The sequence below is a fragment of the Spermophilus citellus genome (genome assembly GCF_964194105.1).
Source record: "Spermophilus citellus genome assembly, chromosome: 4".
Lineage (NCBI taxonomy): Eukaryota > Metazoa > Chordata > Mammalia > Rodentia > Sciuridae > Spermophilus > Spermophilus citellus.
The window spans coordinates 28,093,972-28,106,178 of NC_138185.1; the positions used below are offsets into that span (position 1 = coordinate 28,093,972).

Genomic DNA, 12,207 nt, shown 5'->3' on the forward strand with positions numbered 1-12,207 from the left:
CCCAGAGTTTGGCAGTTCCAGGGTCTTGGGGCGTTTGAGGTGGCTTCCTGGAATCTGTGCCTTCTGCTTGGTCTGGATGTCCTCGGCCGTACCCCTGCAGTGGCCTCCGTCTTGCCTCAGTGGTCGCCCGCTGCCCTGAGCCTTCCTCGTCTCTCCTTCCTCTCCCCTCGTCTGCCCTCCCCCACCCCGTCTGTCCTAGCCTCCTGGCTGCCCCCTGTCCTTGAACTTGCCAGGGGTCTCGGAGCTGGCCGCTCCTTCCCCTGGGGTTTTCCTGCGGCCCTCCCTCTCGTTTCCTGACAACTCTTAACAGCTAGGACAGTTCCCCCCGAGAATGCTCTGGGGACAGGAACTGTGACTATCTCATTTCCAGCACTGGGCAGGGCCCTGGCCCATGGTAGGTGCTCAGTAAATGTCCGCTGGAGGAATGGAGGCGTGCCTGCCTCCCACCAGGGCCTCTGTCTCCACAGCACCCAGCTTATTGGAGCCTCTGGCAAAGGCAGAGGCTGTGGCACCCAGGCCTGGCTTCCTGGGACCCCCATGAGGCCTGCTGGGGAGGCCTCACCTGCTCCCCAGTCATGCAGGGTGAGCGAAGCATCCCCCGATACCCTGAGACCCCCCAGCTCTCCCAGTCCCCCCTGGTAATCACCTTAGTTTGAGACCTTCCTGGAGACTCTTGACCCTAACTCCTGCCTAAATCCTAAATCCATTCTGGAAGGCTGACCGTTGGCTGGAAACTGGGGAGAAGAACTACCAGGAGATGGAACCCGGATGAATGTTCTCTCCCGAGGCCCCTCACGTCTCAGGCTGAGGTGTGGGGCCATGGTTTCTCTCTGGCCCTCAGTCTTTTTATCTATTCCATGGGGGTCCCTGCTGCTCTCTTTGCTGGAGAAGGAATGTCAGAGAGGAAGCTCTCAGGGTGGAATTCAGGCATAAACCAGCTCCGTGTTCCAGGCAGTTGGCACTGGGGTAGGAAGGACCTGGATTGGAGGAGGGAAAGGGATTTGGCATCAGAAGATCTAGATTCACTGCCTGGCTTTGCCTGGACCCAGGCTCGCCCAGGCCCACTCTCCCTCGCAGAGCCTCTGTCAGCTCACCTGTGCAAATGGGGAGAGGCCAGGGGAGGATGGAGCTTCAGCCAGGTGAGCCGGCACCTGAGCTCCACCTTCACCCAGCCAGGCTGGGAGGCGGCCGGAGGGACCAGGCCACCAGGCTCTGGAACCGAGGTCTGAGGGGGCTTCCCAGCCCACTCCCTCCTTGCCCCAGTGGCTGGGGCAGCACGGAGACCAGGGTGGCCGCAGACGACCGGGAGCCAGGCCCCTGCTCATTGGAAGCTGCAGCAGAGAAAGTGGTGTGTGTCCCCCGGGCTTTCCCTGAGGACCAAGCCAGTTCCTGCCCAGGGACGGACACTTCCTCTTTGGAACAGGCAGAAGGCCAGCTGCGAAGTCTTGGACTCCTTGCCTGGAAAGGCAGCTGGGAGTTTGATGAGGACACCTGTTCCTTGAGGAAACCCAGGCCAAACCAGGCCCTTGGGACAAGATGGAGGAGCCTGAACCCGTTGGTCAAGCTGCAGCGCCCTCGTAGACAGAGCTGCTTCCTGCCCTGTCCATGAGCAGAGCCATGAGCGGAGATAACATGTGAGCAGAGACACAAAGGAAGATTTGGAATGAGCTCGGCAGCTAGCTGGGGAAAGATGATTCCAAGCACAGGAAATGGCAAGTGCAAAGGCCCTGGGGTGGACACCCACCAGGAACGTACTCAGGAGGTAAGTATGGCTGCAGTTCAGTAAGCAAAAGGGAAGAAACAGGAGGGGGCAGGGTCACATGGGACCCTGTGAGCTACATGGAGAATATGGTTTTCTTCAAGAGATGAGATGGCAGGCTATTGGGGAGGTTTTGATTGAAGGAAAGACAGGTGGAATGTCCAGGAGGAAGTGAGAAATGCAAGTGTCCAGCGCAGAGTGTGGAACAGGTGGGAAGGATGAGCGAGAGCCGGGGCGGGGGGGGGGGGGTCGACATGGTGGCCTGAGAAGCCACACGCCAGGATGCAGATGGAGAAGCAGCTGCCACTACACATCAGGCCCGGGCTTCTGCAGAATTTCTCTCTCTCTCTCTCTCTCTCTCTCTCTCTCTCTCTCTCTCTCTCCTTCTTGTCCATTAATCCCACTCTCAACCTGCTTCTGGATGAGGAAGCTGAGGCGAGACCTGCCCAGGATCACGCAGCTAGCGGGGGACACTCTGGGACTGAATACCCACCTTGTGGCCACTCGGCCGTGTGGTCCCACAAGAGCCAAATCTTTGGGTGCTGGTGGCCCCTCAGCAGGCCCAGTGCCGGGCACCCCAGAAGGACCTGGAAATCATGGAGCCAGTCACTCTGGAGTGATGGGGACCCAGAGAGGGGACTGTGGGGCATTCCAAGCTCCCTGCACAGTGCGAGCCAGAGTGCACAGACACACAGGGGGAGCAGGGGTGGGGAAGGAGCGCTGCCGGGTTCACAGCTTGGCTCTGAAGCTCTCCAGCTGTTTGCTCTCACGACAAGCCCCGTTCAGCTCCCTGCCTCGGTTTTCTCATCTGTGAAATGGGAATGAGAATCATGTCCACCCACGGGAGAGTCACCAGAGAACCCACTGAAGTCCCTCAGGGCTGGGCTTGGTGTGTGCTCCGGGCCCTCGCTGTGGTTAGTGTGGTAGGCAGGGTAGCTCCCCGACCCAGGCTCGTGGACACACACGGAGCCAATCAGCTCTCTGGCCTTGCCTCCCCACCCTGCCAGACTCCCCTCCCAGAGGTGTGGGGGAGGCTCAGCCTCAGCACAGCTGGGCTCGGCTCCGGGTGGAGTCAGCTCCCCAGAGCCTGAGAATGGTATTTAGGCCCTGACAGCCCAGTCCCACCCTTGATGAGCTCCAGCGAGCCGCCTGCCTGGTGGCTTGATCGCTGACTTTCCCGGGAAAGCACTAATTACCGCCCGGCTCCCTTGGGGTCTGGCTCAGTGATCTGTCACAGCCCCTCAGCCTCAGAGCACTGACTGTACGCTCTGAGCGGTTGCTGTTCTGCCCTCCGCCCTCCCTTCACCTCAGACAGGAACCCCAGGGACGGACAGACTGGCCAACCAACAGGAAAGCCGGGACCAGGCCCGCCAACCGTTCCCATGTCCTCTTGAACAGCAGTCTATCCAGTGGCTCTTGACATGTGGCCCTGGGACCTGCAGCCTCAGCATCACCAGGGGGGACCTTGCTAGAAATGCAAATTCCCGGACCTTACCTGACACCCACTGAATTAGACACTCTGGAGGTGGGGCGTGGCGTGTGTCTTAACCATCCCTCCCTCCAGTGGCTGCTGAAATCTGCTCAGTTTGGAGAACCACAGCTCTGCTTTCCTGGGCAGCTATGGATGACAGGCGGGGTGCGATGAAGAGGTGATTATAAAGTGGGGTGAGTTTTGAAACACAGGTTTGCAGAGACCTGCCTCTGTTGATTCCTTACCTTGTGAGCTGGAGTGAATCGGTTTTTAAACTTAATACATATTTATTATCAACCTACTCTTTACTGCTGAAGGACCCTGGGGCTGAGGTTCTGGGGAAAAAAAAAACAATTGGCATAATCAATATCAACTTCTTTAGCCCTTACAAAAACTGTTTAGATTCAACACTATCATTAACCCAGTCTTCATAAGTCAGAGGCGGATTCCTGAAAGAATTTGCCTCTGGGCTGGGCATGGTGGCGCACGCCTGTAATCCCAGTGGCTCTGGAGGCTGAGGCAGGAGGATCGTGAGTTCAAAGCCAACCTTAGCAAAAAGTGAGGCACTAAGCAACTCAATGAGACTCTGTCTCTAAATAAAATACCAAAAAATAGGGCTGGGATGGGGCTCTGTTGTCGAGTGCCTCTGAGTTCAATCCCCGGTATCCTCCCTCCAAAAAGAAAAGAAAGAAAGAATTTGCCCCCGGGATAGTCTGAGTTTCAGCCTTAGGATCACGTCCAGAGCTAACCACTGAGCAGCCAGGCTGGACTGAAGTGTAGCTAGGCAGGAAGATAGATAAAACACAACGAAAACACACAATTTGGGCAGGCCACAAAGCCTGCTAGGCAGGCAAGTGGGGAAGAGGCTGGGGTGTCACTGGGGCGGGGCCGAGGGGGACTACTGTGACAGGGTGGTCTGGCCAGGCCTCACTGAGGACGTGGCTTGTGAGCAGAGGCCTCTCAAGGTCTGAGCTTGGTCAGCTGTAAAGCCGGGGAGTTACTGGCAAGCCCCTCGGGTGTGGCGCGAGTGTGTTCCAAAACATGACTCTGAAGTTCAGCAAACGGGAAATGGTGTCATGCTTTTGGAGAACCGAGTTCCAATCCTGACTGGCTTGGCCGCCCATTAGCTGTGCATCTTAGGCAAGCCATTCCCACCCTGAGAAGCCTCTGTTTTCACAGCTACAAAATGGGTGAGGGTCGGAGGACATTTACTTTGAAGGCAAAAAGCCAAGAGGATTGGCTGACAGGACAGTGAGTGGGGAGGAAGGGAGAGAGATGAGCCGGGGACACAAGGGCCCGGCCCCCCAGCCCTGCTTTCTCTAGAGCCTGGTCAGCAGCTTTGCTCCCTGGCAGCTGGTTCCCGGTGCAGGCTGCCCAGGAGTCTGTGCTGTTTGTATTTTGATGGTTCTGGCTCCACAGCTGAGGCCTCTACTCCAAATGCCTCCTCTTTGCCCAGAAAAATAGGTCATTGGCAGCCCCAGCCTCTTGACAGGCCCCGCACAATAGCAGCCTGGCGGGCTCGCCTGCTGACGCTGGCCCAGGGTGACGGGAAGTGAAGAGCCGGGCGTGGGCAGGGCTGGTGCCAGGGAGCGCTGGGTCCCTGCAGGGTCCCGCGTGCCCTGCGAAGTCACCCTGGTCCAGTCACCCTGTCCCTGGCTTTGCTCCTCACCTTTGGGGACCCAGCAAGGTTGTTCCATGAGTGTGGAAGAGTCTGGTACCTTGGCCCCTTCTGCAGAGGATCACTCCAGATCCTTCCTACTAGGGCTGCGTTCACATCCAGGCCACCAGTGACACCTTGTATCAGGATCGTCCTTGTCATTCTTCTTTCATAGATGGGGCCTCAAAATATTTTTTTTCTCCAAGTTACATAAGTCAACTTGCCAGAGCCCTAGCTTCGAAGCCCCTGATGGTCCCCTCCTGCGCTCAGTCACATCTCTCCAGCAGACCCCTGACAACAGGAAAAGGAGCTGATGGGACACATATCAAAGGATCCCTGGGGCTGCTGAGTGGCAGGAAGGACAGGTAGAAATGGGACACCCGGGGATGGGGAGGCTCAGACCAGGGTGCTAACAGGGGAGGGGCTAAGAGGCTCTATTCTGGATGTGATGGGGAAGCCCAGCCTGAGCCACCCAGTGACAGACTGTCACCAGGGGTAGCAGAGAAGAGTCGAGGAGCCGGTTCAGGGACAGAGCCCTCTCTGGCTTCCCATCCCACCTCCCCGGTGAGGTGAGATGGTCCCCTACCCCTTCCCAAAACTGGCACAGGAAGGGGCTCTCCCCCATTGTATCCATTTCCACTCGAAAAGCTAAACAGTTTACTTATCGATTTGTTTATTTCCCCCACTAGATTGTCTGCTCCTTGAGAGCAGGAGGTTTTTTTCGGTTTTATCTTTTTTTCCAGCCGCTGCATCCCTGTCGCCTAGCTCAGTGCCTGGCACATAGTAGATGCTTAGTAAATATCAGCGTGCACAGGAGCAAATGCTCATGACCCAGGGCAGCCCAGACTGTCTGCTATGGGAGTGCCTGATTGGAACCAATTATCTGCCATAATCTCTAGGTAACCACAGGCAAGTGGTACACACCCCCTCTGTTTGCCCATGTGCCATTGATCTCTACCGCCTCTCTGTCCTGATGTTTGGTGACAGGTGATTTTTATGTGGATACAGAACCAGGCCCAGTAGGCCCCTTCTCCACCCCACCCCTGGGGCAGAGGTGAGGATAAAAGGGACACTGTGTTGGGAAGCCCTGCTGAGCGTCTTTGCCAAAGGTGCTATATATAAATAGCAGGTGGTTCAATTATTATCCTTCCTAATCCCCAGCTTCCTAATCCCAGGCAGGTTTGTGTGTGTGTGTGTGTGTGTGTGTGTGTGTGTGTGTGTTCGCGCCCTGGGGGAACGGCAAACAGCAGAGCCTTCTGGAAGCCCAGAGCAGGAGGCTGCCTTGCCTCTGACCTCATCAGAGGCTCCTGTCCCCCTCCCCCTCCAGAGGGAGTCTGGTGATGGGTATTTCCCCAGAAGCCTCCTCTGGCCACCTCATGGTCCTGCCAGATGTGGCCTGAAGAGTTGGAAACTCGTCCCTGCTGCCCATTACAGAAGCTAGGATGACCCCACAATAATCTTCCTACCCTGATACCCCAGTTCCATGCTCCCCTCCCTGCAGCCCTCTCCGGCAGGCAGAGTGGCCTTTTGAACACAACAAAGACCATGGCCCTGGGCTCTCTCCCTGAGCCTCCAAGGCCACCAGGCTGGATGGCCCACCAGCCAAGCTGACATTGGGTCTTTCTTCTGTGGTTGACCCTTCTTCCTGGAACATCTTTCTTCCCAACCTCTTCTTTCCCTTCTTGTCACCCGGCCCCCACCTCTCAGGGAGTTAACTTACCTGCCACCCTATCTAAAGGAGCTCACCCCCTCTCGCTAAGCTTCTCTTCTAATGTTGTCCATTAATTCCTTCGACTTGCCTTCTTATCTGTCTCTTCTACTAGAATGTGAACTCCTCCAGGGACAGGTACCTGTTGTAATCTCCCACGCCCAAAGAAATGAAAATTCCCTTGAACTTCAAAGCTCCCTGGAACCCTGTAGGTTCCCCAGGACTGGCGTCTCATTTACTTATCAAACATTTGCCTTGCACTTGGTACATGGGAGGCGCTTTTCAAAATGTTATGCAAATATTAATTTGTCTAATCCCCACAACAGCCCTTTTTTTTTAGGTTGGTTCTCACCCTGGCCTCATTTCAGATGAGGAAACTGAGGCACAGAAAGAGAAGGCATTTGTTCAAGTCCCCAAGGCTCATAGAATATAGACCCAGAAAGTCTGGTCTTATGTTCTTAGCAGCTGCACCCTGACTGCCTGTCTGTCTTGGCAGAAAAGGAGAACCAGGCATCTGATCAAAAAGCCTGAGGGGGCAAGGGTGTCACTGTGCAAAGGTTATTAGCTTGTGAATAATAATAATAATAATAATAATAATAATAATAATAAATCATATCTCCTTTCTACCTTAGGCCTTGCTGTGTGGCCTTTGGGAAAAATCTCCCTCTCGGGTCCTCAACTCCCTCTCCCTTTACAGGCAGGGACTTCTCCCACTTTGCTTCCTTCTGTCCCCTAACCACTTCAGTGTGAAGCAAATTTGGCCATCTTGAAGCTTATTTTCAACTCAGAAACTCTCCAATTAGTAGAGGGTCTTGAACTCCTTTCCCTCCCTCCCAGTGGAGCCGCCTTCTGCCAGATGACTCCAACACTCCAACTCCCCGCAGCTGACCTGGCTGATGCTAGGGACGTAAGGAAGAAGGACAGGGACAGCCTCGGCTGGGTTTTCCACGGGGAGACTCCGTCCTCTCCTCCGGGCCTCTCACCCCAGGTCTCCTCCTTTCCTCTAGCCTCTCCCCATCTCCTGGCGCCCAGGCCTTCCAGGGGCCCCCTCTCCCCACGCCCCTGCCTGGGTCTTCCGCGCCTCTCAGGCTGCGCTCCGCGGTGGAGAGGCCCCGGGCCCGGGCGAAACCGCCGCCCCAGGCGGGCCGGGACCCTCGCCCCGCGTCGCCCGCCGCAGCCCCTTCCCGCTCCCCGCTCCCCGCGCCTCTCTCCCAGGCGGCACCGAAGTCCTTCCTACACACACGCTATTTTTGTACCATCACTCTCTCCTTCCTCTCCCCTTCCCCCTGCCTCCACTTCCTGCTGGCTTCACCTCGGCCCAGCTCGGGAAGATCTGGGCCCCTCCGGCCCGAGCCCATGCCCTAGGCAGCTCCAGAGCTCGGGGACCGGGGGCAGGGCCACTCGGGGAGGGGCAAACGGCAGCGCTCCCGCCCCCTCCACTCCCCCTCTCCCGCGCCGCCCGCAGCCTGTCGCCCGCGGCGGGAAGCGGGGACCAGTCCGGCGGAGTCTGGAGGCCGGGGGAGGCCGGCCGCAACTTCCCCAGTCCACCTTAAGAGGACGATGTAGCCCGCCCGCGGCGCCGGCCTCAGAAAAACAAGTTTGCGCAAAGTGGAGCGGGGAGCCGGGCCTCTGGGCAGCCCGGGCGGCGCGTCCACCGCCTTCCAGCCTCCCGGGGGCGCAGGTCCGGCCGGCGGGCGCGAGGGCGGAGGGAAGGGCCGCGCGGGCCGGGGGCTGAGCGCAGTCGGAGCCCGGGCTCTCGGCGTCCCGGTCCCGAGCCCGAGCGGGCGGCGGAGCCTGCGCGGCCGGGAACCCGCGCGGGGTGCTGGGCCCGGCGCTGCCCTCGCTGCCTCCGCGGGGCGCGCTGCGGGCGGGCGCCGGGCGAGGAGGTGCCGCGGGGCCGGAGCCCGCAGCCTCCGGGCGGGCGGAGGGCGGCGGAGGGGGCCGGGCTCGGCGGCGGGCGCAGCGCGGGGACCGCGGCCGGGCGCGCGGCGGGCAGCCCGGGCGGGGCAGGTGGGCCGCGGCGGGGGCGGCTCTGCGCTCGGGCCCCGCGGCCGCGCTGCCCCGGCCCTGCGCTCGGCGCCGCTCTCCCGCGCGGTCGGCCCCGGTCCGCGCGCCGCCTCGCTCTCTCCTCGCTCTCTCCCTCGCTCTCTCCCTCTCTCTCCTCTCTCTCCCTCGCTCTCTCCCTCTCTCTCCTCTCTCTCCCTCGCTCTCCTCGCTCCCTCGCTCCCCCCGTTCGCCTCCCGGGTCTCGGGCTCCCCGCCTGGCTCCCCGGGGTCCGTTCCTCTCTCCCGTCGCCTGTCCCCGGCCGTCCCCGGCTTCCTTCCCCGCGCTCTCGGGCTCCGTCCCCTTCCCCGTCTCCCGATCTCTCCCGGGGGGCGGGGGGAGCCCCCGACCGTCGCGGCGGCGGCGGCTCCGAGCCGCTCCGGGCGCCCGATCCGGGGCGGGGGGCGGGGGAGGGGGAGCCTTAGTCATTTCCCCGCTCCAGCCCGCGCCGCCCGAGCGCGCACTCACGGCCGCTCTCCTTCCTCGCTCCGCAGCCGCGGCCCATGGAGCCCGCCGGCCCGGCCCCCGGCCGCCTCGGGCCGCTGCTCTGCCTGCTGCTCACCGCGTCCTGCGCCTGGTCAGGTAAGCACCCCTACTCCCCACCGATGCCCGCCCGGAACCGCGGGCTCGGGCCTCGCAGACTGCCGCTGGGAGCCGCTCGGCTAACGTGCAGCAGTCCTAGGGGGAGAGACGCCTGTCACCAGGGTTACAGATGCAGAAACTGAGGCCCAGAGAGGGCCAACGACTTGCCCAAGGTCACACAGCCACGGCTAGCACCCAGGATAGAACTCTTCCTATAAAGGTCTGTTTCTATAGACTGTGACAGTGTGACACTGTGCTGGGCACTGGGACTTAGTGAAGAGTCGGTTTACCCAGCCCCTGCCCAATGCAAGGAGGATGGCAGGCTGTCAGTGGCTCTTAAGCAGGGTGGCTTTGCTCAGAGCTGTCTTTCTAGACTTAGGGCTTTCCACAGGTTTGACTTCAGAGTCCAGAGAGCGGGTGGGGGCAGAGACGCTGCCTGGAATGAAACAGGCTGTTGCAAATAGGAAAGAGTGAGTCCTCCCTCGGGTACCAAGAGTCGAACAGTATCAGTGTGTATGCGGGAGTGGGGGTTGGCAGGAGCCAGGGAGGCCCTGGGGAGACTGCCTGCGATCTACTGATCTCTCCTGAAAACGCTGTGGATTGTCCCCGTGGTGGCAAAGCCTCTGGCTGGATACTCCTCCTGGTTGCTCTCCGGCTCCTCCTGGCTCTGCCTTCCCCAGGCTTCCAGGCAGCTCCCGCAGTTCAGGTGTTCAGCGGGGCTGTTACCTGTGGCTCTGAGCATGTCTTTTTGTTGGCCTACATCAAACACCTGGCAGGCAGGCAGCAGGCAGCGGGCTGTGAGGGCTACTGTGTGTATTCGCCAAGGGGTGAGGTCACCGTTCAGGAGTCCTGCTTCTTAAAGGGGTTTTGCAAAAACAGGAGTCTCCTGGGAGGAGGTGAAGCTCCCAGCAATGGCGTTGGACGAGTTGCGGAGGGAGGGGATGGGGGGGGTCTTGTCTTGTGGCCTCTGGAAGCTGTAGTGGACAGGGGTCTCTGCATCTGCCACCGTGAGCAGGGAGGTAAGGATGAGCTCAGTGTGCACCCCCCCCAACACACCCCACCCCTTTGCATTTGCCTGGAAACTGGTTACCATCTGATAGCACTGAGAAAAAGAGAACTAGCAGAGAGGGGGTGGAAGGAGGGTGGGGGATGGACAGCAGCTTCTCTCTGCCCTGCATTTAGTTCCCCCTGAGCCCCAGCAGCCCACAAGGTGTCCCCCCACCCCCAGTTCTTCTCAGTCGCAGTGGGCTCCTTGCTGGGTGGACGCGGAAGCTCTGATACATTTCCTATCTTTCCTGTGAGTGGATCTCAGATCTTCTTCCTGCCCCAGCCAGCCATTTGTACCCTGCAAAAAAAAGTCCTAGCCCTGCCCCGCGGTCCTCCTGGGCTGGGAAATGCACAAGTGCCTCTCGCAAGTGCCTCATTTTCCTGAAGCCAGGAACTGGGTCCAAGTTAATTTCTAAATGTCTGTTCCAGGCCCTCTCAGACCAGGACCCTGTGGTTCATTCCCTGGCAAATGAGCAGTAATGCTGATTAACAAGTGTTCAGGGGGACACCTGCCTCCGCCGGGGCCCTGCCCGGGAGTGCCAGCACCCTTCTTGTGATCACGTCTCCCCCGCACCCTTTGCCTATAAAAACAATCTATAAAATGGTAAAGATTGGGCCATAAAACTTCCGTTCCAATCCATTCAGCATCAATAGTCTGAAAAAGTGGAAGCAGCAGAGGGGCCCCGATTAACTTTGAAATAAATAAATCTTAGGAGGTAAGAATGAATGTCTCGGTTGAGAGTGGCAGCAAGGGATGGGGCAGGGCCACCGAGCTCGGGCCTCCCAGAATCCTTCACTCGGTTTTCTGGGGTTCTGGTGGCACCCTGGGCCCTGCTTTGAGGCTGGAGAGTGGGGCCTCAGGCCCTGCCACCCTTGTTTGGGGCAAGGGATTCATGACAAAGCAGAAGAGGGACAGGATAGAAGGGCAGGAAGGGAGGAGTAGGCAGTTGTGCAATTTTCTAAGAAAATGGATTTGTTGGGGTGAGAAACTCAAATGTCAGGCCTAGGAAGGCAGCTGGAGATGGAAGGACGGCCCGTGTCTCGGGCAGGGTTGTCATTCTGGGAGGTGTCACATGATGGCTGTGGCTTCACATGATCCCTGTGCGGGGGGGGGGTCTGGTCATGTGGATCATCTTGGTTGGGGGGAGGCAGGGGAAGAAGTTTCTACAGATCACATTTGGCACAAATACCGCCAAAGGGCAATTGTAAAAAGGTGCCAGTGAAGTCCCCACCCTGGGCTCTCCCAGCCAACGTAGGCCACTTCCTGACGACTGTGCTGAGGGAGGTTGGGGACACCTGGGCAGGCCCCACACTAGGCCTGTGGATACTTGCTGGACCTCATCTGGGCCTAGGGACCTCTGGGTCACTCTCAGGCAGACCTCCCAGGAGCTCCCTCAGCTTAGCCTGGGGCAGGCCAAGCTGAGTTGGGATTCAGGCTTTGGGGACAGCTGGACCCTCCACGGAGCCTCTGACCCTGGGGTGGAAGGTGGCCTTTTGGTGGCTCCAGTGTACTTTCCTGAGTGATGAAGTCAATCTCACTTCCTCTTTCACAGAAACATAAGGGGGTGGGAGCCTGACCCCAACGTGCCCAGGCTGTCGGAGGTCCTTTAACGCCGTGGTGTTCTCTGGGTACTTTCGAGCCATTAATTATTTCTCTGCTAGCCCCACGGAGGAGACTCGTGGTGTGATTCATCAGTCAGCACCGATGAGTCCTGATGTGAACCAGGGGTTGGGAGAGGGAGGAGGCACCATGTTTATTAAGTACTCAGCAGCGTTCCCCGCTGTGTGTTTTATCTGCACGATCTCATTCATCAGGGATGCCCGGGTTGGCGTTTACCCCCATTGTACAGATGAGGAAAATCAAGTCCCACACTGGGAGGATAAGTGGTCCCAGGAGTAAGAGGGGAGGGAGCCAGGAGTTTGAGCGCGTGGAAGAGATT

General features: G+C 58.9%; 1 protein-coding gene across 5 annotated transcripts in view; it reads left to right on the forward strand.

The window, feature by feature from the left end:
* The first annotated feature begins 8,009 nt into the window (after positions 1–8,009).
* Positions 8,010–12,207, forward strand: part of LOC308646318 (tyrosine-protein phosphatase non-receptor type substrate 1-like) — a 41,515-nt gene continuing 37,317 nt past the window's right edge. For 3 of the 5 annotated variants that reach the window (XM_081289079.1, XM_081289082.1, XM_081289083.1), the window contains exons 1-2: positions 8,144–8,276; positions 9,133–9,220. In XM_081289079.1, the coding sequence (XP_081145205.1) occupies positions 9,142–9,220 (79 nt within the window). In that variant the 5' untranslated portion in view covers positions 8,144–8,276; positions 9,133–9,141. Of the gene's footprint in view, positions 8,277–8,298; positions 8,482–9,132; positions 9,221–12,207 lie in introns of those variants that run through there. The other 2 variants (XM_081289080.1, XM_081289081.1) reach the window with 2 other exon arrangements.